This window comes from Myotis daubentonii, chromosome 10 (assembly GCF_963259705.1).
Source record: "Myotis daubentonii chromosome 10, mMyoDau2.1, whole genome shotgun sequence".
In the NCBI taxonomy this organism is placed as follows: domain Eukaryota; kingdom Metazoa; phylum Chordata; class Mammalia; order Chiroptera; family Vespertilionidae; genus Myotis; species Myotis daubentonii.
In genome coordinates this window covers 70,612,927-70,638,206 of record NC_081849.1, presented here as the reverse complement: position 1 = coordinate 70,638,206, position 25,280 = coordinate 70,612,927, and the positions used below count along the sequence as shown (strand labels likewise).

The 25,280-nt window shown below is 38.7% G+C and overlaps 1 protein-coding gene across 1 annotated transcript in view; it reads left to right on the top strand.

Annotated features, from left to right (window-relative positions):
• Positions 1-25,280, top strand: part of CCDC146 (coiled-coil domain containing 146) — a 114,314-nt gene that overhangs the window by 8,746 nt on the left and 80,288 nt on the right. Inside the window, exon 2 of the mRNA XM_059712752.1 lies at positions 10,134-10,302. Within this exon, the coding sequence (XP_059568735.1) occupies positions 10,144-10,302 (159 nt within the window). The 5' untranslated portion in view covers positions 10,134-10,143. The remainder of the gene's footprint in view (positions 1-10,133; positions 10,303-25,280) is intronic.

The window sequence follows — 25,280 nt, the reverse complement described above, 5'->3', positions numbered from 1 at the left end:
TAGTTTTATGTTGTTGCGGAGACATAAGTTAAATGCCATCAGCCTGCCTGTATTCCTGACTCTGCTTTCCATCACTGGAGACCAAGAGGAAAGGGCTTTGCTAAGGCCGTGGTAAGAGTCCTGTTCAGTGTGCTAGAAAAGGGTGAGGAATTTGGAGCCAGTGGATGTGAGTTTGAGTAAATACTGCCATTTATAGTCGTGAGATCTTGGGCACATTATTTATATTCTCTGACCTTTAATTTTCTCCTCTATAAAATCAACATAATTAATTCTTATGGGACATGGTGTTGTAAGGGTTGAGTGAAATAATGTGAGGGAAAGCGATGTTTGAATTGTGAAGAGCTATGCAAATGTTGTTATCAGGTGCAGGGGTGGGCAACCACTAGACAGGAGTTTCTGCATGCTAATCAGGAGGATATGTTAAAGACAAAAATCATGTCTGTTTCTATGATAGTTCTTTCATATGGACAGTGTTCCCCATCATGACCCTATATGTTACACCCACTCAAAAATGAATAATATAGAGCCCCTTTGGGCTGTGTAGATTTCTGAGAAGAAAGAGGGGAAAATACAAGAAGGTCTATGTTTGGGGTGGGGTGAGAGTAGGCAAAAGGTTGCAGAGGGAGGGAGACATGAGTTGAGAAGAGGCCTAACTCTTTCAGCATCCTTTCATCCCAGATAGGGAGCTATTACTTGATCTAAGACAGTTATTAGAGTTCTCCACAATCATGGGCAATTATATAACTTAATTGTCCAATACTGTGAACATTTACTTTAAAGCCTAGATATGGAGCTTACTTGCAAGAGTTTTGTTTTCTTTAATGGGTATGTATATATTTTTAATTAAAGGTAGTCCAAACCACATGGTTACTTTGACACTTCAATTATGAGGCAAATTTATTTGCACATATTTACTGCAATAGTTTTATTTTTTTTCTGTGCCAGAATGGTTTTTTTGTGGGGATTTTTTTTTTTTTTGAGAGGGGTTTTTCTTTTTTTTTCTTTTTTTTAAACAGAAGGAAGTTGTGGTTTGATTTGTTGAGTCTTTGAATCACAGTTTTCTACCTACTTTCTTTTTTTCCTAAATATTTTTTTTCAATTACAGTTGACATTCAGTATTATATTAGCTTTAGGTATACAGCATAATGGTTAGACATTTATGTAGCTTACAAAGTGATCCCCCTCTAAGTCTTGCACCCACTTAACCCCACGTACGAAATAGTTATTAAAATATTATTGACTATCTCCTCTAATCTGTACTTTATATCCTGGTGGCTATTTTGTAACTGCTAATTTATACTTCTTAATCCCTTCACCTTTTTCATCCAGGTCTCTAACCCCCTTCCCATCTGGCAACAATCAGTTTGTTCTATCTATCTGTGAGTTTGTTTCTGTCTTATTTGTTCATTTGTTTTTTAGATTCTACATATAAGTGAAATCACATGGTATTTGTCTTTATCTGTCCAATCTATTTCACTTAGCACAATATCCTCTTGGTCTGACCATGTTGTCACAAATGGTGATACTCTATTCTTTTTGTGGCTGAGTAATATTCCTTTGCATATATGTACCACTTCTTTATCCATTTATCTTTTGATGGGAGCATTTAATTCATTTACATTTAAAATAATTATTAATAGGTATGTGGACATTGCCATTTTATTAATTGTTTTTTTGCTTGTTTATGTAGTTCTCCATTCCTTTTTTATTCTCTTGCTCTCTTATATGTTGATGACTTTCCCTAGTGTTGTGTTTAGGTTCCTTTCTCTTCATTTTTTTATATCACTTGTAGATTTTCAGTTTGTGCTTCATATATACCAAGTTATGTTTATAGCAGTCTATTTTAAGTTGAGGGTCTCTTAAGTTTAAACACATTCTACAATCACTACCATTTTTACTCACCCCCCCGACACACACACACACATTTATGTTTTTTGTCATTATTTTTTACTTTTGTGTGTGTGTATTCCTTAATTTACTATTGTAATTAACATGATCTTCCTATTTTGCCTTTTAACCTTTGTAATAGTCTTAGTGTTGGTTGATTTACTCACTGCTTTTATTATGTTTGCATTTGTCAATGAGAATTTCTTTGAAATATTTTCTTATTCATATTTTTTATTTTTCCCTTTCTTCTTAAAGAAGTGCCTTAAATATTTCTTGTGATACTAGTTTGGTGGTGATGAACAACTTTAGCTTTTTCTTGTCTGGGAAACACTTTACTTTTCTCCTTTAATTTTAAACGATAGCCTTGCTGGGTAGAGTAATCTTGGTTATATAGGTCCTTGCTTTTCATCACTTTGAATATTTTTGTGCCAATCCCTCTGGCCTGCAAAGTTTCTGGTAAGAAATAAGCTGATAGTCTTATGGGAGCTCCCTTGTAAATAACTGCTTTTCTCATGCTGTTTGTAAAATTCTTTTTGTCTTTAATCTTTGGCATTTTAGTTATGATGTGTCTTGGTGTGGGCCTCTTTGGGTTCATCTTATTTGGGACTCTCTGAGCTTCCTGGGCTTGTATAACTATTTCCTTCACCAAGTTAGGGAAGTATTCAGTTATTATTTCTTCAAATAGGTTCTCAATCCCTTGCTCTCTTCTCTTTCTGCTACCCCTATGCTGCAAGTATTGTTACACTTGCTGTTGTCCCAGAGATCCACACTATCCTCATTTTTTTGGATTTTTTTCTTTTTCCTGTTTCTGTTGAGTGTTTTCCACTTTCTTGTCTACCAAATCACCTATTTGATCCTCTGTTTCATCTCATCAACTATTGAGCCTATCTAATGCGTTCTTCATTTCAGTTATTGTATTCATTTCTGACTGGTTCTTTTCTGTGGTTTCTATCTCCTTTTTTATTTTTTTCGATCTCTTTGTTGAAGTTCTCACTGATATTATCTATGCTTCCCTTAAGTTCATTGCGTGTCATTACAACCAGTGTTTTAAACTGCATCTGGTAAATTGTTTGCCTCAATTTTGTTTAGTTTTTTTTTTTTTTTTTAGTTTTATCCTGTTCTTTCATTTGGAATATGTTTCTTCGTTTCATCACTTTGGCAGCCTCCTTGTGTTTGTTTCTATGTATTAGATCTGCTACTTCTCCCAGTCTTGTCAGAGTGGAATTATGTAGTAAGTCCTGTGGGGCCCAGTGGCTCAATCTCCCTGTTCACTTGAGCCAGATGCTCCAGGGGTGTCCCCTTGTGTGGATTGTGTGTGCTCTGTTATTGATTGCTGTTGGCATATCAGGCCAATGGACTGTGAGGGCTGTCTGTGACTACAGTAGGCAAGCTGTCATGTTGGAGCTGACCCCATGGAGCAGGATTTGCTTTAGTGGGGCTCTGGTGCCTGCTGAGTTGGGTGTGTCATTTGTGGTCCTAATTGGGTCGTGCTCTGGTATGGTTTGAAGCCATCCCCCAGATGTGTTGGACTGGGGCTGCTTGGGAGGGGCTCTAGTGTAGGCCAAGCTCAGCCGCTGCTCATGTCTGGCCTGAGGCCATCTGTAGGAGCAAGCTACAAAGTGATCTTCGGTTGGTAGCTGATTATGCTGGGTTTTTGCGGCATCTGGGAGTGGTTATGCTGAGAACCAAGTCTGGCTGCCACTAGTGCCAGGCTCAGGATGCTTAGTAAGAGGTACAGGGCACACTGAGGCCAGCCACTGCTCATTCGGGGTTTGTGGACCTTGGAGAGATTTTAGGAAGGTGGGGGAAAGGCTCACCAAAAGAACAGTGGCACCTGCAAGCACTTTAATTCTTCCAGCCCTTACCTGAAAGCCAGACAATTCTATTCCTTCCCATGTGCCCCTGCTGTCCATTTGCTGGAGCTTAGTGGGAGTGTTTGTGAGTGAGTCTGTGTGTGGGCACTTTAAGAGGATTCCCGGGTCTCCAGCAGCCCTCTGTCTCACCCAGTCAGAATCCCAACTGATTTTCAGAGCCAGATGTGGGAAATCCTCTCCCTGGCACTGGTGGTCCAGGCTGGGGAGCCTCATGTGGAACTGGAACCCCTCACTCCTCTCGGGGGACCTCCACAGCTGAGATATCCCTTCCTATTCTGAACCGCTACACACAATCTGGGGCCATCTCCTCCTGTGTCTCCACCCCCCTACCAGTCTCTCTGTGGCTTCTTATAGCCTTACTATACAAGTTTTGTTCCAATAGTTTTCGGGTGGTTCTTTGGGATGGTTGTTCTATAATTTAGTTGTAATTTTGAGGCAGTCTTGGGAGGAGGTGAGCACAACATTTATCTACTTTGTCATCTTGAGCAGAAATCTTAACCCCAGATATTTTAAAACATGACCTGAAACTGTATTTATTTATGCTTTTTAAAAAATGTTTCAAGTCTAACCTTGTCTAGATATAGTAATAACGGGTATTACATAATAGGACATAGAATAAAAGATCTAGACAGGAATAAGTGCAATAATTATATATGTGACATTTAGAACTGCCAAGTTGATACTATCTGATGATTTTTGTTGTTGTTGGATTAAGTGGATCTGAGGTAACTATAGTCTGTGTATCTAATTGGCTACCCAATATTGTAAACATCTCATACCATGGACCAGAGGCCTTTCAGAAAAGGCCTTTAATGTATATTTTAACATTATGTCCAAAAATGAATATGTGTGTGTGTGTGTGTATCCACAGATATACAGTGACAGGATTGAAAGGAACTTGTCACACAAATTTAAATATACCACAATTTTTGTAGCCCTCTTTTGATTTATCTGTGTTGTTTTTTTAATCATCACCTGAGGATATGTTTTTATTGATTTCAGAGAGAGAGAAAATCTATGTGAGAGAGAAACATCAATCAGTTGCCTCCCGCATGCCCAGACCAGGGATTGAACCGACAATCAAGTAAGTATGAATGAAACCTACAACTTTTTTTCATATATGGGACAATGCTGCAACCAACTGAGCCACCCGGCCAGGGCAACATATCTAAGATTTTTAAATAAAAATAGGGAACTGAAACAACAACAAAATACCAGTGTCCCAGACTTCTCCCTTCCTCCAAGAGGTCTGGCTTTGAATGACATAGAAACGGTCATATAACCAACCTATAGCAATGGGCAGCTGGGAAAAGGAGAATGTGATCGTGTTTCCAGGGCAGCTAGAAGAGCTAAATTATGAGAAAGAATGCTCAGGTTCTATGTGAGACTAGTCAGGTTCGTGTTTGACTTTACATTATCTCCTCCTTTTCTAAAATGAGCAAAACTTGTGCTTGTTTCGTGACAAGTCATATCGAAAGATAGAGTGGTTTCCTGCTACATCTTTCTTGAAGCAAGCATTGCCATTTTACCTTAAAAAGGCCACATCATTTGTGTAACCTGCCCCATGCCCTGATGATGGGTATTTGGGTTTTACATGTGCTCCTTGTAACTATCAAGAAAAATTTCCTTAAGAGTTCAAAATCAAAACAAAATGATGAATCTCCTCTTCAGACTTAGAGAAGAGGAAGTAGTGGTGTATTTTACAAAACAAGTCATACCCTGCAATGTTCATTGCTTAATATTTCTTTGTGAAGCTTCCTATTTGGCTTTACAGTGGTTTTTAACCCCGAGATGAAGTTTGCGTAATAGAGGGTTCAATGTTCTTCTGTAATAGACTAAAGCTTTATTTTACCTTCCTTTCTCCTTCACTGGCCTTTTGCTTTTCTCTGTCAATGCTCAGTACATGCACTCTTCCTTTTAGAAAGCCTCATAGAACCATATCCTCTCTTCTTTGAACTCCTATAGCACAGAGAGACTACCTTTCCTTGGACTCTCATCATCTAACCTTCCTATCAGGGCTGCTTCCACTGTAGAACTTGCTATGCAAATGGTACCCACTGGAGGTGTGCAGTACACAGCAACCCTACTTCTCTGGTCCAAGCTTTTATAGAACCTATTTCAGTTATATATATTTATTTCCCAAAAATGTATACACACACTTAGAATAAGTATAAAGGCAGTGTTTATTAAAAGACATTTCATTTTTAAAATTGAACTATCAGCTGTTAAAGTGTATATACACCCTATATATATATATACATATATATATCTACATATTTTTGTGATTCCTTGATTAATTTCTGTCTTGCCCACCAGTCTGTGAGCCCCCTTGAGGTCAGGGACCTTGTCTGGTTTTGCTCACCACTGAATCTGTCTCCTACCCATAGTGCAGTGGCTGGTACACAGCCCTCTAAATTGTCCTCTTGCCTCCAAATTCATATCCTTTCCAAACCATTCTTCTCACTGTCACCAACATCTTTACAAACTCAGATAACTCCTTTCTAAAAAAAAAATGTATTGCTTCCAATACCTATAGATTAAAATCTAAATTCCAGGCTACAAGCAAAACCTAGGTGTAGGTTTTTAAGCCTTGTCTACCTTCCCGAGAATGTTACTTTTTATTCAGGCTTATTTTACACTAGAGGCCCAGTGTACAAATTCGTGCACCGATGGAGCTGGCTGGGGGGAAGGGCCGTGGGCAGTTGGTGGGCTGACCCCACCCCCTGGTCAAACTCCCTTTCAAATTCCCAGTCGAGGGGACAATTTGCATATTAGCTTTTTATTATATAGAATTACCTTGTCTGAAACAGAGCTAGTTATTTCCCTACCTTGTTTCCTCTTTAGATTGTAAATCAATTGCATCTTTGTAAACTCTTGGTCCTCATAAAATTCAATTAATAGTTTAATTGGCTTATTATGGAGCTATCTCTAGAATTACCATACTTGATAGCTATGTAGTTCTTCCTACACAAATTTAAGATGTTTTATAAATATTCTCTTGTTTATATCACAGTAGACTAAGAATATATTTTATTCTATTGTTTCATTTACAGCTGTCAATCGTATTGCCTACAGCATGGTAATAGTAATACAATGGGCTTTGCAATCCTATATTAGTGAAACCTTGAATATTTGTTTTATCTATTAAACTTTGGTATCTACTTCAGCCCTTTGCATCCTATATTTAATTAGATTAATTAGTGTTTTAGGTTTTAACCAATTATACTTTATATTTGCCTCTATTGTATTTCTTTTCTAAGGGTTAGTTTGATAATGTCTATCAGAACTCGGTCATAGTGTCTTTTAGTTGCTTCCCTATGTAAGATAAAAGTTTTACCTGTTTTAAAACATTTAGAATGTTTTGAGATAATAGAAAATTAAAATTTCAGCAGAATGAGGATTTGCACAAATTCAATGTAATATCTGTCTTTTGTTGCCTAGGTAAGTTGTATCGTATTTAAAGGTGCAGTGATTTAAGAAGGTTACCTTAACTTCAGTTTTCAAAGTTAATGCCATCTTGATTTCAAAAATTCTAAGAGCCTTTTAAAAATATTTAAAAATAAATAGATAAACTATACTTTGCAAAGCTATAATAGCAGAAAACTGGAAACATTCCGTATGTTTATAAATTGGGAGTTGTTTAAATAACTTGTGGTGCATGTCTGCAAAGGAGTGCTATGCAGGTGTGAAATAGAATAAGGACTATCTCTGTATATTATTATGGTGTTCTTCAGGATATATTATATCTATGTACCTAGGTTTTGCTTCAAAATAATGAGAGTAGTGAGGAGAAGTAGAAGGGTTTAGATAAAACAAAATTGCTTATGAATTGTTATTTATTGAAGCTGGTTGATGAGTACATGAGGATTCATTATACTATTCTGCAGCTTTTGTTTATATTTGAAACATTTCTTAAAGAAAAAGCTAAAAAATAACAGGCACGGTCTAACATTCTGAAGGAAATATATTTCTGGGATAGTCATTATGTAATTGAATATACAGATTTTAGCATATTAAACACCAACAAATCTAGATATATAATCAATTTTCCTTTCCCTGAAGATTTAGACAATAAACTGTAATTACTTATCAAATGTAAAGTGTTGTGATGCCTTAATAATAATAAGTTCTTTTTAAAAACTGCTTTATGTCATTGGAAAAAAAATATATGTGTGTTAAAGGAGGGAAAGTCCAAGTGATATCAATATCTATTAATATCACATTAAGACAACCTGACATTTAGTGCCTTCTGATAGAAGTATGTGCTGCCACCTATGACGTATTTTTGTAGTGGGCAGAGGAAAACAAGTGCATGTGTAAGTTATAGCTATGGCAGAAAATCAGAAATAGAGAATGGAAGCTAGCAGCCCAGAGGCATTATCACATTTAATCTGCACATGTCAGTGATTTTCAACTGGTGTGTCGCAAGAATTTTTAAAATATGCAGTATTTGACTATTTAGTCAGGGACATTGACCTCTCTTCCCTTAAATCAGGGGTGCTCAAACTTTTTAAACAGGGGGCCAGTTCACTGTCCCTCAGAACATTGGAGGGCCGGACTATAGTTTTAAAAAAAATTATGAACAAATTCCTATGCACACTGCACATATCTTATTTTGAAGTAAAAAAACAAAACGGAACAAATACAGTATTTGTATTTGCATGTGGCCCATGGGCCGTAGTTTGAGGACCCCTGCAAATAGTCAAATTTTAAAAAATGGCAACAGTCAACATAACAATAGCCATCTGGTGTGAATGAATCAAAAGTATACCTTTTTTGTTGTTTGTTAGATCGGCAAAAAATATACTTTCTGGTGTGCCTCAGAATTTTAGTAATTAGTTTATGTGTGCCATAAGATGAAAAAGGTTGAAAATCGCTGGCATACATTCTTTATGAAGCAGAAAAATTAGTTACTGTTACTCCCATTTTAGAAAGAAAGAAAGGAAGGAAGGAAGGAAGGAAGGAAGGAAGGAAGGAAGGAAGGAAGGAAGGAAGGAAGCCATAATGAATAAATGACATGCCTGTGGCCACTTGGTAAATAAAGGAACCAGAGCCTACTTGCATTCTCAATTCATATTAGAGAATATGCTTTCCATATTAAAAGAATGGAGATCCCTATGACCACGGAGCAGCTAATCTGATAAGATGGACCTGAGAGATGATGTGTGTTCACCAGAAGATCCAGACCTTAAAGTTATGACAGTTGGTTAAATATATGGTGACAGATGGAGACTACTAGGCTTTGGATGGTGAGCACGCAATGCAATATACAGATGACATAGTATTGTACACTTGAAACTTACATAATTCTGTTAACCAATGTCAGCCCCCGAATTTAATTTTTTTTTAAAGAAAAAATTCTGACAGTTGGAATTATCTTCTTTAGCAAGAGAAGAGTACAGGTATACTCTCCTTTTGCATGTAAAGTCATATATTTCAGAGATGAAAAGAGCAGATGATTAACTTGACATTCTCTTGTGCAATGGAGGCCTCTTATCAGCTCTCTCTTGGAAGGACGGCCATCCCAATGCACCAAAGTGGGCCAGTGAAGACCTTGCAGGCCAAGACAGGGGTCCTTTCAGAAACTGCTCTGAGTCCACTCGAACACATGAGCCAATCAATGGCCAGTACACAGAGCTGGCTCCATAGGTGTGTGGCCTGTGCCGTGATATATGACCTGCTCTTAGAAGGGTCTAGCATTTACTTTCATGCTCTGGTGTCACCATCTTGATATTTTAATGATTTGATTTTTGAGCTTATGCTTTTAAAGTGAAGTCTGATAGGACAATTGAACATACACATGAGCAGCAGAGGTAGGCCAGGTGGCAGTGCGCACAAGCATAGGCTCGCGCTGTGGCCATAGCAGGCAGTGTGGGTGCTGAGCATTGAGCCTGGTGGCCTGGTGTTCAGGTGCATGCCTTAGGTAGTATAGGGCATCCCAGGGTGTTGGTTTTACTTTTCCATAAACTTTGAATAAACTTTGTGTTGTAATTTAAGGATGAAGGCTTATTTATTTACCCAATCAACGAATAGTAATTGAATGCCTACGACAATGCTCGGTAAACAAAATTAGGTTTCTGCCTTCATGAAGCTTACATTCTAGTTATATGTATTTTTTTCCAGTTGATGCAACAATAATCTACTTTTTAAAATTAGAATTATTGATTTGAGTGTAACAATGAAGAGTATCTTTATAACAAACAGGCTTTTATAATAACATGATTATAATAGCTGACTTTCCTGATTTATATAGTTCCATTGGAGAATAGCTTAAACCAGTTGAGTTTTGCTTGCTTTTATTATTTTCCATTAATTTTACTTTATAAGTGAAGACATCCCTAAATATCTGAATATGAAATAATTTTGTTTTAGAATTGTGAAAATGGGAGACCGTACCACAGACACAGAACAAGAAAAGAAAAAGGAAAAAGAGAAAAAGGATGGAAGTGTTCCTGTTCATACATTAGTGCCCACAATTAACATCCGAGATGAGCGGATTGTTGATTTATCTACAACTCCAGCTTTCATTTGTCTGCATGAGGTATATTTATTTCTTTTTATATATTACCATAGTAAGACCTGAATCATCTACCTCAAAGGTCAGAGGAAGCTAATATCATTATCAAAATAATATATTACAAATAACCTGTGGGAAATATGTACAGTTTGGAGCACTTTAGAATAATAAAATAGTTTCTACCTTCTTTTGAAGAGCTTGTCATATAATCCTGGAGTAATGCAGTAGTGTAGGTTCTGATACTTTTATAATATAATAAATATTTGTATATATGCAGCCAGTTAAGTACATTTGCAAAGGTTGGTAAATGAAGTAAAAGAGATTTATTTCATTATTGATATACTACATTTACTTCCATAAAATGAAGATAAAAGACCTATAATAATACAAAGAATACATGTTTACCTAACTAAGTGTAGTTACGGTAACAGAGTACTGAAACCTAATGTTTCCTTCAGCAGAGAAGCAAAAGGTGGAATATTCTATACTAGTGGCCCAGTGCACGATATTCTTGCACGGGGGATGTCCCTCAGCCCGGTCTGCACCCTCTCCAATCTGGGACCCCGCGGGGGATGTCCAACTGCTGGCAGTCGGACATCCCTCTCACAATCCGGGATTGCTGGTTCCTAACCGCTCACCTGTCTGCCTGCTTGATCGCCCCTAACCACTCTGCCTTCCAGTCTGTTCACCCCCAAATGCCCCCCTTGCCTGCCTGATTGCCCCCAACTGCCCCCCCTGCTAGCCTGCTTGCCCCCAACTGTCCCCCTGCCAGCCTGCTTGCCCCCAACTGCCCCCCAATGCTGACCTACTTGCCCCCAACTGTCCCCCTTGCCAGTCTGACCACCCCTAACCGCCTCTGCCTCAGCCCCGCCACCATGGCTTTATCTGGAAGGTCTCCCGGAAGGTCTCCAGGTCTAATTAGCATATTACCCTTTTATTAATATAGATAATAAAGAGTTAATATGCAAGTGGTCATCACAACCTCACGCCATCACACTGTAATGGCTCAGACACTCAACACTGGGGAGAGAAGAATGGGGACCAGCCAGGCACAAATGAGCTTGCGAGAGAGGAATGGGGACCAGCCAGGCTGTGGTCCAGGTGAGGGATAAGCTGCCCACCCCGTGGTCCTGGGTGCTAGCGCCTGTGTCTGCAGCCTGGGCGAAGCCAGCCCAGGTCCCGGGTGCCTGCGGCTGTCCAGAGGAAGGAATCATGGGTCCCTGGTGCGGGGTGAGGCAGAGGCAGTTAGGGGCGATTAGGCTGGCAGGGGAGCAATTAGGGGCAATCAGGCAGGTAGGCAGAGGTGGTTAGGGGCAATCAGGCAGGCAGAGGTGGTTAGGGGCAGGCAGGCAGAGGAGTTAGGGGTGATCAGGCAGGCAGGTGAGTGGTTAGAAACCAGCAGTCCTGGATTGTGAGAGGCAGTCAGACATCCCCTAGGGGTCCCGGAGAGGCTGCAGGCCGGGCTGATGGACCCCCCCGCCCCCGCATGAATTTTGTGCACCGAGCCTCTAGTGATATATATTCTCATTGTCTGACTTTTAAAAAAAGGGATGAACATTTAGGAAATACCCATACAGGAGGATTTTTAAAAAGATATTGCCCATATATGCAACTGTTACCATGTTATGCTTGAGAGTTATACTTTAGGATATGGTTTAATACTGGACTATGTGAATATAACTGAATAAAACATCTAAGAAATTTAATAAACAGTCATAATGAAAATAAGCTAAAAAACCTTAAAATAAAAAGAGTTTATTCAAAACCAAGACACAAAACTAAATCTCCCCCCCCCAATATTTTATTGATGTAAATACTTTAAACAATTATCACAATGACTGTTGAGCATGTGTGTACGTGTGTGTGTATTATCACATACATAATATTTATGTTATATATAATAAATATCAGGAGTACATGATACCGTATTGAAGTGTCCCATTACTGGTGGTGTTAACTTAGATCACATAGTTAAGGTGATGACTTCTAGATCTCTCCTCTGTAAAGTTATTATTTTTCTGTTTGAAATTAATATTCACCTTGAGGAGATACTCTAAGACTATTTATGTATCCTAAAATTTTTACCTATTAGTTTTATGTCTCTTGATGATTCTTGCCCAAGTCAATTTATCACTGTTATGATTGCCAAAGGGAGATTTTCTAATTCCATCATTGCTTCTACATTTCTTAGTTGGCTTCCTAATGGAAAGAAAGTACTCTCTCTTATCTATCTATCTATCTATCTATCTATCTAAGCTATGTATATGGACTATGAATTCTTATTCTATTCACTGTCATTACTCATTTTGATGCTTCAATTGTTCCAGATTTGATTCTTTGTGCACTTTATTATGTCATAAGAATATGTTCCAGGCTCATCTTGCATTTTCTTTACTCCAACCCTGGAGTCAGCCATTTCTCAAAGGACCCTTTGTTCCTTTTAGTGGAGAATGATATTTGAAAACTAAGACCTAATATTGGGTATGTTCATTGCTACTAGTTTGTCATTGCTTCTAAGGCTTCTCAGTAGACAGAACTATGAAAAGAGATGCATGATTATATTTATTCACACAAATTTATATCTATTTCTATGTTAAATCTTTATATATTTAAAACTATGAGTTCATATCTCTAGTCTTAATATTTTTAAGTGAGCAGGGCTCTCTATTTCTGCTAAAATTCATCACATGCCCAACTTTGCAATAGGATTTCTAATTTTACACCATACCCTTATAATTCTATCAAACAAAAAATAAGGCTAAACTAAAGTTTATTTCTACTAAAGGTATGCTAACAATAAAAATCATAGTCCATTTGTTTAAGCTACAGGTAAAGGAGCATGAAAGGTTTGTTTTGCGAAGTCAAAAGAGAACTTAGGACATCCCCTTCATGTTGATCTTCAATGTAACAACTTATCCTATATAATAAAAGGCTAATATGCAAATTGAACCGAATGGCAGAATGACTGGTTGCTATGATGCGCACTGACCACCAGGGGGCAGATGCTCAACACAGGAGCTGCCCCCTGGTGGTCAGTGCACTCCCACAGAGGTAGTGCCGCCTGGCTCATGGCTGGCGAGTGCAGTGGTGGTGGTGGGAGCCTCTCTGACCTCTGCTGCAGTGCTCAGGAGCAGCAAGCTGAGTGGTAAGGAGCGAGAGGGCACAGGCCAGACTAAAAATACACCCCCACCCCCGTGCATGAATTTCATGCACCGGGCCTCTAGTTAAATATAAAAAGAGTCAGTCTCTCAATACACATGTATACATAAATTATAGTTATTAATTCTTAGGTATGACCAGCCCTTGATGAAGTAGATACCTTAGATTATAGCATCAAAGAACTATCTTACCTACCCTTGTAAGAATTATAAAACTACTGAGTAAAATCACATCAATAATTACATCAGTAATTTTTCTGCATGTGAACTGTTCCTCAAGTCAGCAAAACTTAAAATGAATTATTGGCTTTAAACGTCTTTATTTTTATAATAAATACCATTGAGATTGTTCCCATTGGCATCTATAACTTTATTTTCTAATTCTTTTCCCATTCCTCTAAGATTTATGAATCTTACAAAAAATTTTAACCTACTTTGTACAAGCTATCCCCCTTCAGTTATATAAACAGAAGCGGTATCTGCAGAATTGCAAGAGTTCAGATGGCAACTGAAAGGAAACAGTCAGATTCCACTTCCAAAGGTCCAGATGCTTGACATCACATTGCAAGAACCAGAAGCTGCTTACAGCATTTATTGTTATTAATGTCAGTCGCACAACTGGCCCAGTGCTACTGAATCACAAAGCATGGATGTCATGCTCTCATCTGATCATGCCTACAGAATGTGTTCAGTATGGCATTCATGGCACTCTGCAATTTGTGCCCAGACTTTTTTTGCAAATAGTAAGTCACATAGACCCTCACGATCCTCTGCTTTTGTTGCTCTCTTAGCAAGTCTCTCATATTCAGATGCCTGGGAAACTGGCACATTTTCACAAAGCAAAATGCAAGGTCATGGATATCCACAAATCCTCCAGTCTCATCACCTCTTGAAAAACTGTGCCATTCAAACTGAAAAATCAAATAAAATACTTGCATTGGCCACACTCTACAAACCCTGGATCTGGTCTAATCTTTTAGAGTCTGGCTCAATTTCCAAGTCTCCTGAGAAACTTTGCCTGAGCGGTCAGCTCACTGTGGTTTCTCTGACCTCTCAACTATTACAGCGATTGTAGGCTCTACCTGTCACTTGATACTAAAGTCATTAACAAACATTTATTGAATATTATCTCATCATAAAATACTTCTCGGAGAAAATTCAGAATTCTCCACTGACATTATGATCACATTAAGCAGCAAGAGCTGGCCAGGTGGCTCAGTAAGTTGGGAGTTGACCCATACACCAAAAGGTTGCGGGTTCCATTCCTGGTCAGAGCACATACCTAGGTTGTGGGTTCGATCCCCAGTTGGGGCACATGCGTGAGGCAACTGATCTATGTTTCTCTTTCACATTGATGTTTCTCTTTCCCTCTCTGAAAAAATAAAAATCAATAAAGTCCTAACGGGGCAGAACTACAGTGTGTTAATTCACAGTTTGGGATGAATGTTCAAAGTAATGCTTTGGAATTAAGCCACACAATTCCCATCAGTGGAGTCTGTGGGTCAGTGCTTGGACACCTGCTCCCCAACTCTGCCACCGCTGCCTAATGATAAGCCTGGCACACCACGGGCTTTTCTTGTCCCCTTGGAAATTGGACCCTGCTCTATTTTGCTTTTTTTTTTTTTAATTTTATGGTGTTAAATATCTCTTTTAAATATCTCTTGAATGTATCTGTTCACTGTAGGATGAGCTGATGTGGTAAAAGCTTTTTGGAGGCAGTAGGACATGAGAGGGGATAGTTCATCCCTCTCCATGGCATCCGCTGTGAACCTGCTTTTTATCCTTAAGCTTTGCCCACACCCATATATGCACATACTTAGAATATCTTCACCTGGATGACTCCCAAGTTACTAAACATGCTCAGAAGTAAACTCATTATTCTCCTGCCAAGCCCAGTTCTCCTTCTGTATTCAGTCAGTTAGTTCTCTCTTAGATATTTATTAAATTTATCTCATTTCATTCCGGCCATACCACCAATTAGAACATCATTGCAGTGGTTAAGATAAGATATGAGAGAGGCTAAATCAAGGGTTGGCAGTGGGAAAAAAATCTAGACTACACATAGGAGAGATATTACAGAAGTATAAAATGCTGGATGGATGTGGCAGGGTGGAGGTGAGGGAGATGAAAGAGTCTAAATTGATGCTTGGATTTCTGATTTCAGAAAGTGGCTAAATATCCTATATAATAAAACCCTAATATGCAAATCTACCAAACCGCAGAAAGACCAGTTGCTATGATGTGCACTGGGGGAGCGCCACTTAGCCAGAAGCCAAGCTCATGGCTGGTGAGCGCAGTGGTGGTGGTGCAGCCTCTCCCACCTCTGCAGCAGCGTTAAGGACCTAAGCCAGCAGGCAGACATCCCCTGAGGGGTCCCAGATTGTGAGATCTGGGGGGGATCCCAGGCGGGGCTGAGGGATCCTCCTCAGTGCACGAATGTCGTTCACCGGGCCTCTAGTGGTACTATAAGTGACAGAGAATTCAGAAGAAGCATTAGGTCTGAGGGAAATGTTGAATATGTGGATCTTGAGTTTCCTATGAAATCCCTGGGCTGGAGATTTAGTCATTGCACGTTCTTGATAGTATTCATGTTGCCCTTTGAAAAGACTGCATATTGTTTCTTATGTATATTTAATAGCACAGTCGACTGCTATGTATTTAAGGAAAGATGTTGCCATCCTTTACTAATTCCCTACTTTTAAAATTATCTCTTTTACTGGGATGTTCACCTGTTCAAAAGATATTTTCTTACTTTTTATACATTTCGTTCTTGTAAGGCTGGTAATAGATTAAATACATTTTGGGATTTTTAATAAAAAATTTAGATTAATTACTAAAAATACTGATTTTTCTGAGGCTATTATAGCTTCCTGAATTTTCCAGGTTGGACTTTCTATAGAGTTACTGATGAGTTTCATGAGATAATCCATAATGAAATTTAAAATGCTTTTCAAATAATTAAAAAGTTTTCTATTTCTTTCATACATGAATTAATTAAGTAACTGGTAAGAAAGATGAAAATATGCCGAAACCGGTTTGGCTCAGTGGATAGAGCGTCGGCCTGCGGACCGAGGGGTCCCAGGTTCGATTCCGGTCAAGGGCATGTACCTGGGTTGCGGGCGCATCCCCAGTGGCAGATGTGCAGGAGGCAGCTGATCGATGATTCTCTCCCATCGATGTTTCTGACTCTCTATCTCTCTCCCTTTCTCTCTGTAAAAAATCAATAAAATATATTTAAAAAAAAAAAAGAAAGATGAAAATATAAGATCCCCATTCTTAAGGAGCTTACACTCAGTGTAGTATCAAGTATATAATTTAAATTTCACAATGACTCCTTAAGGAATAGAGGTTTGAGATGTCATTGTTTTCATCTTAAAGGTTCTGAAAGATTGAGGCTTACCACAGGTTGTACAGATGGGTGGATGCAGAGCCAAGCATGGAACCCAGGCTCCTGCCTTTTGTGTTAGCACACATTTCACTTGGCGGTCTTCACTTTGACATTCACACATCTAAACACTGTTATTTTAGGATTTTACAAATTGACTTTTTAAGTAAACTGTATATTAAAAGAAAAAAATAATGGTAAATATTTAATGCTCTATTTAAATATTTTTCCTTAGTCTCCCTGTCCCCTTACTTATCACACCTCACTAATAGCTGTACTTAGAGGATATGCATTAAAAAACTACTAAACTTCTTTTAAAAATCTTTCTACAAATCTTGCTGTTGTTGCATTCTCTTGCTTTTCCTTCACACATCCAGGCAGACTTGCAAGAATTTTGATTGACTGTCAAAAAGCTTTAAACAGATGGATCATTTATTAAACAATATACTTAGGTTCCATTTTCTCATAAAGGCTTTGTGTTTTGTTTTGTTTTTTAACTCTGACAGTTAGGTGGAAATATAAAAATCTATCCGGTATGGGAAAAAACCCTGGTACATGCCTGGAATGCACTTAAACATTTGGAGTATTGACATGGCTCATATCGACTTACAAAGATTAAAGATGTATATTAGAATTACAGGAATATAAGCCATTTGCACTTTGCAAAGTAGGTTAACACCCCTAAATCCAATCAGTAAAATTGTACAATGAAAACGTATTCAGGGTAAAGAAAAGAAGGTCCCATGTTAGGGCATTCTTACAGTGTCATATTCAAAATGGAAAAAAAACCACAAACAAACATGAAGATTGATTCTGGCCAGAAATCTGGGGTCTTGTCAGAAAAACTATGCTGTCTGCACAGGCTATGAGTAGCAATTAGGAGTTAGAAGAGTGTTAATAATCAGGAACAGAGAAGAATTGACAGTTCCTCTGCCTCCTGTCTGGGGATTACCTTCCCTTACTCATTCTGAAAATCTATACTGAGCATCGACCACATGCCAGACTTGGGGCTAGTTAACAGAGGAAAATGCAGCGGCAGCCCTCAGCTCAACTGTCCCTGTCTGTATGGTTAATTTTTTTTTATTTCCCTTTCTCTTTTTCAATTCCTTTACTGACTTTACTAACATAATGTAGACCTATTGTGTGTGTGTGTATGTGTGTGTGTGCACTCTGGGGTGTTTATTTTTAATTATATATTTAACAAAGTTTTAATTGCCTCTATTTTTTTATTGCTTCTTTAGCTAACGTTGTAGCAAGTTGATTAAATATTAAAAATAATAACCTAAACTCTGATGCTGTCACTGAACAGATGTTGCTTTTAAAATAAGGATTAGGAAAAATAATTGATGGCTTTTTGTTCTCTGGAGAAAGCACTTGAGAGAGAAAGCAAATTAACTTTTGTAAGCTTGTGGCTCTCAGTAGAGAATGGGCCTCTTGTGAAGAATGTGCATAGTACCTTCAGTAATCCAAGAACCACAGTCATGCACCCATTAACGACAGGGATAAATTCTGCAAAGGGTGCTGTCAGGGGATTTCCTCACTGTGTGAACATCACAGAGTGTACTTAACACAAACCTAGACGGTAGAGCCTATTGTTGTGATTGTATGTGCTGTATTATAAGACTGGCAGCACAATAGGTTTGTTACACAAACATGTGAGCAGTTGTAGCATAAGTCCTGTCAGCTGGCTTTTCTTTTTGTAAGGCAAGTGCCTGACTTAAATGGCGGAGGCATCCACTTCAGCAAGGGCTATCTCCAATAAACACATTGTCAGCCACACACTAGATAGAGAGCCAGGTCTTCTTCCCACCTCCCAGACCCGTGAGGGTCTTTTTTGAGATCTTGGTTGATTTTGATAACTGACCATTTAAGCTATTTTCCCCCTCTTCTTGAGCTCTATATCCCCGCTCTTATGTTTTAAATTCACCAATAGAAAGGCCCCCACCCTCAGCCCCAATAACAGTAGACCCCCAGGCCTGTGTGTTCTCTCTCTCTCCTGCCCATGACCTCACTCTGTGCACCCTGGTTTCTGGCATGCCTTGTGTGCCCCAGGGCTTGTAATATACTTTTATTTCAACGTTTTCTAGTGGTTATTGCTGAAGGGCATCTTGTAATCATAATAAGAACCACAAGAATCAGTCCAGTTGTGACACTGGTTTAGAAAAGGAAGATGTCTGCAGGGTGTTCACCAGGGCCCGGTGAATGCCCCCAGGCATTTCTAGCCCATCGCATTACTATCAATAGACTGAGACCCACACAAAACAGTAATACTACGTTACAACAACTACAAAGTTACTAGCTGGTAGGAAGCTTTCACCTCCATTCTAATCTTATGGACCACCATCGATATGCGGTTCATTGTTGACCAAAACATCCTTATGTGGAATATATTTGGTACTAAAGATGGAAGCTTAAGGATTAAAATAAATGATGTCATCTTCAATTAAAATCTATTATAGATAGGTGGAAGGGGAGAGGGTACCCTTGTCTGCTGGGTAGATTCTTTGGGGAATAAAGCAGAAGGGAGTAGGATTGGGAATCAGGCTATCCAGTGACTGGATTTATAGGCAACACCAGTAAATGAGTCAGCAGTAGTGAACACCGGAAACTTCAACTAAGACAAGACAATCATTATGGTTTTCCTTAGGCAAGCAAGATCAGGTCTCAATGGTCAAGTAGTGAGACACAAGCCATATTAGGAAGTTTATGAACAATATCAGAGAGCCAGGTAATAATGTTGTTGGTTTTTTTAGCCATAGGGTTAGTTTTTCTTTTTTCTTTTTAACTATCTTTAATACATAAAATATGCCATGGTATAAAATTAAAAAGTTGCAGAATATTATAGTGTAAAAAGTAAGCCACCCTCCCACCCCAGTCCACAATCCAGTCCTTCTGTGCAGAGGGAACTATTGGGTCTTGCATATTGCCTTATAGAAGTCAACGCACAAATGAGCAAGTGGTAGTATAATAGACACACTTGCTTTTTTTTCACACAGATATACAACTTGTATATTATTGTAATGCTTTGTATGTAGTATTTCAATATATGAATGGACCATGCTTTAAGAATTTAGGTTATTTTCAATCTTTTGCTATTCCCACAATTAGAGCGTCAATAACCTTATACAAGGCATCATTTCATACTGTAATAATCATAATGAAAGGACAACTTTCTAATAGTGAGATTGTTGGATCAATGGGTTTGCTCATTTAAAAAGTTTTTGTTGGAAAATACATGTATCATAAAATATACCACCTTAACTGTTTTAAGTGTACAGTGCAGAGATATTAAGCATATTTATATTGTTGTATAACCAATGTCCAGAACCTTTCATCTTGCAAAACTGAAACTCTGTTCCCATTAAACAACAAACTTCTCATTTCCCCCTCTTCTCAGCCTCTAGCAGTCACCACTCTACTTACTGTTTCTATGAATTTAACTACTCTAGATACATCATATAAGTGGAATCTTACAATATTTGTCTTTTGTAACTGGCTTATTTTACTTAGCAAAACATCCTGCATGTTGTAGCATGTGACAGGCTTTCCTTCCTTTTTAAGGCTGAATAATATTCCATTAGATATACATACCACGTTTTGTTTATCCATTCATCTGTCAGTGGACACTTGGGTTACTTTCACCTCTTGACTCTTGTGAATACTGCTGCTCTGAACATGGTGCACAAATATCTCTTTGAGATCCTACTTTCACTTCTTTTGAATCTATACCCAGAAGTGGAGTTGTCATATCATGAGTTTGTGCATTTTGGCATTTTGTTTTTATTGCCAGGATGCTCTCCATAGAGGTGGTAATAATTTATGTTCCCACCAACAATAAATAAATGTCTCTTCACTCATACTAGCATTGCATGTTATCTAACTTTGGGATCTTTGTCACTCAGATAGGGGGGAAAATATATCTCATGTCTTTATATTTATCGTAAAATGAGTGGAGTAGAGCTTCCTTTTATATGTTTACGGTTGTTTTTAAAATGTAGTGTATTAATAGAAAATGTGAGCTACGGGGAGGCCAACAGATCAGGAGACAATTGCCATTGAAATTATTTATTACTCATAGTTCCTAAGAGAAAGGGGCATGCATGCCACAGGGGTCAGCATGGGGAAGCACTGGGTCAGTCAGGAGACAGGGAGAGGGGAGAATTGGAGGCCAGCACCTTTATTGTGATTTCCTTGGGAAGGAATGGGGAAAGCAGGGGAAGCAGGCTCAGGATTGACTAGATTGAGTAATTTCAGCCGGCTCTGGGGCCTAGGAGATATCCCTAGTTATTTGGTACCTGGCACTGGGCAGGTCAGGTGTATAGTGGCCTGAGTGTGAGATCCTTATGAAGGAGGTGGTTGAAGAGTATGGACTCTGGATTGGTTGGTTTGTATTTGAAAAACATGGCCCCGAGTAGAACTCAACTCAATGGTGGGGTGGGGGTGGGGGATCAATGAGGAAGGCAGGAAGCCAAGGCAAGGTGACTCAGGCATATTATCAGACCATCTAGAACAAAGTGTATCCAGCATAAGCATGTAGGACAGACCTTAATGCACCAACTTTACAGAAGCTGAAAGCTTGGTTAATACAAAGACCTACTTGTACTTCGTTTTCGTATGAATTCTAGTCACATCTTTTTTCCATTTTTTTATTGTGTAGTTTTTTACTTATAGATTCATAGAAACTCTGTATACATTTAGAAAATAGGCCTTTATACATTTAGAAAATAGGCCATGTATAATAAGCATTGCATAAATCTTTCAGTTTGTTGGACTTCATTTAAGGGTTCTTTCCATGTGAAAATGTATCTTTTATGTGTTTTTCTTGTGCAGCTTCAGGATTTTGTGTCACACTTAAGAAGACCTTTGTTACTGCTCTGAGATGATAAATTTGTTTCCTGTTTTCTCCTAGTACGTCGATAGTTTGAGTCATCATATTTTAACCTTTGGTCTATCGGCATGTCTGTTGGTGTAAGGGGAAATAGGAAGGAGTTGCCAGCAACAAGCTGAGTACATACTAGAAATGCCAATCTGTTACCTTCTGAGGCAAAATTTCTTTACAGATTCCCAACCCATACATATCTGGCTGGAGGTCAGCAGGTATACCTGGGTGGCATCAGAGATATGAAGTGAGGGTGTCCAAACTTCAAATGAAGAAGACAGGAATATTGCTGTCTGTAAAGATTATGTCTAATAACAGATAGGCTCAAAATGTCTTAAACCTTAATAGTTTGAAAAGAAAATTCTCTGGCTGGTGGTAGGGCAGTGGGGCAGTAAAAATGAGCCTTAGTTCTAGCTCTGCATATACTAGCCATGCAGCCTTCTGCGTGTCATTTAAGTTCTTGGAACCTAACTTCACTCTAATAGTACACTTCTCAGCTTAATGATCATTCAGGGGCACCTAACTCACTGCCTACCATAGTGGGTTTCACCCTCTTTTTAAACTACATGTATCACTTTTTCCAGTGGAAATCTTACACAGAAGCACAACACGCAAAACAGATTCGGATGTGGTGAGAGTAGAGGTAAAGGATGCAGGGGTAACAGTCCTCTGTTCTCTTGCTTCACATCTACTGTCCCCACCAGCACGACAGCCCCAAAGCCCTGAGCACCCAGGCTCTCTGCAGATAGTTCTGTGACTGAGTAAAACCGAGCCCTCTCTCCCACCTCCAAATCCATCTCAGCACAGCCAAAACACATCTGCTCCCAGAAAGCCTTGACAAGCAGTGAGACTATATCGAGGTTTCCTTTAGGAATCAAAGAGCGAGTTCCACAGCACATCATAGAGCAAAACTCCCCAAAATTCCTCATCACAAAAGACGCCTCTCCCACGCCCCTTAAATCCCCCTTTTAAAAACTTCCCCAGGAAGTTGTTTTGTTGCCCTCATGCTGGTTTCCCACCTCTGTATTGCCATCCATCTTCTGCTTGATACCTTTGACGGTTTCGTTATTTTGTACAACAGTCTTCAGAGTTCCTTCCAGTTTTCCTTCCCACCCCCCAGCATCGTACCATCACCTCACAGGCCCAGGCACTGAGCAATCAGTCCGTGGCACAGGACACTGCAGATACTTAGATGTGAACTTTCCTTGCCCTGTCATAAGGATTAAATGCCGCCTCTTTGACTTTACAGTCCAATCCCTCTACTCTAATCTGATCCACCATTCCTTTCTTCTTCTGGTGTCTGTCCCCTGCCACATGCCCCATGCTCCAGCTGTTTTCCAACCCGCTGCAGCCTTTGCTCATGCTGTGGCCTGGGCAGGCGTGCCCTCCTCCGCGTTTCTGTGCTTCAGCATTCCGCCCTCTTCAAGCATTCCACTTCTTGACAGTGTGATTGCTTCTGTTTCTGTAACCTTGCATGGTGCTTGTCCATACCTCACTCCATTTATTATTTTCTTGCCTGTTTTTTAAGATAACTGATAGTAGCTGTAGAAACATCGAAGGCAGGAAGCCTCTGGTAGTCTTCTTGATGCTCCTTGTGAATTCTAAGCTCCCTGTTGCACATGTAACCATGCCATTTTCAAAGGAATGATGTGCATTGTAATTCGTAAGGCCCTGCACCAAAATAATCACACTACTGAATGACTATTTTACAAGGCAAACTTCAAAAGGAGAAATTTCTTCTGAATTTCTGCATGTATTTCCCACATCAAGTCCACCTAAACTTTCAGGTATTTAAATGTTTAGTGTTAGAAAGAACATACCACATTAGAATCTTCATGTGTCTATTCCAGTTTTTATTTTTGCTGGCTGAGCTCCCAAAGGAATATGCTATGGGGAAGCAATAATTTTAAAATATTTCTTAAAACAAAACAAAACAAAACCTTTTCTTTAAGTGAAATTGAGGTGGAGCCCCAAGATATAAAACAGAAGCAGAACTACTCTAGGTGAACAGTGTTTCTTGCATCATATATTGTCCTGGCTTTTTTTCATATTCGTGAAATATGTCTGCAGAACTTAAGGGTCTCTGGGGACACAGTTTGAGAACCCCCTCTAGCAGTTTCGCATGCTAACACCATTACTGTATTCAACGTAAAAGTATCAGTCTTCCAGCCCACCTTCCATACCTATCCATGATATCAGAGCCTCCCTAGATTTCTAATCATTGGTTTGGTCAGATAAAGACAAAATTTTTGTTATAGAATAGAAATAAAAAAGTCTTCACTAACATCCTTCATTTGTAAATTATATTCACATTTTAAAATAATTATTTCATGTAACAAATTAAGAACTTCGGTGTTTATCAGAGAAATCTTTCAGCTTCCAAGGAACTTACAAAGTGCTCTGAACTTAAGCAGTATACTCTCATCAGTGATTCTGCCATGTAACCATGGAAGTGAAATAGTGTTTGGAGAGCATAGAAACTTGTTTGCCTTTTCTGTCAGAGTTGTTATAAATTCTGACTTAACTGCAGGGAGAAAATAATGTTTAACCACTAGGTTAAGTAGGGACATTAACATACTTGGAAAACATATTAAATTTTGAAATATCTCCTGTCAACAGAATATTATGTAATTGTTTTTGAAAAGATACAAAAAAAGGTGTTTCATCCTCAGCTGAGATTTAATTGGAATCATTTCCCACTTAATAGATTTACATAGAAAGCCAGAGCAGGGTGATACTGAGATTTGCTACATGGGGATGCTTCACTGCGGAACCATCACGAGTTATTTATCATGGAAAATTAGCCACTTCGTGTGAAATACACCAAGAAAGCCAGGACAGCTGAAAATGGATAGTGGTCCACACATGATAAACAGTTTGTAGATAACAGACGTTTATTGATTTTTTTTTCAGGGAAAACTTCTGTGGTGTAAAACATTACCTCCTTATTGCGGCATTAATCACAGCCAACAGAGATAACATTGCAGATGCTCCTAGGAAAGTTGGCACTCAGTAAGTGACAGCTGCTTGTCATTATTAGTATGTAGCAGCATGAATCTCTAAACAAAAATTAAAACAGGTTACGGAGATTAACTGAAAAGAATTATGATACTAGCAGTGCTGAATGGAAAATAAATGGAAGCAACTAGTTTTGTGGGCCCTTTTTTTTATCAACCCTCACCACGAAGCACAAATTATTTGCTTCTTGTGGGAGATGAGAAAAGCCAACTTACAGAGATAGAAGCTCGACAAACGTTCGGATCCAGGTGCTGCACCTTGGATGAGGCCTTTGTGATAGAGAGGCAGTCTATCTTAAAGAGCGTCACCCTTAATTACTTAGAGGAAATCTTGAGTGCTAGACATTAAACTCAGATTTTGAGAGTTTAGAAAGTTTTTATTTGGAAAAAAATCATATTCAAAATACTTTGATAAACATATAACACCATGTTATACACATGACAGGCAGGTGGTAAGTATTTATTGAATTAAAATAATAAATATAAATGTAATATTAGTTGTTTTAAGGGGCTGTCTACCATATGGTATACATTCAATAAATACTTTTTTAGTGAATTATAGA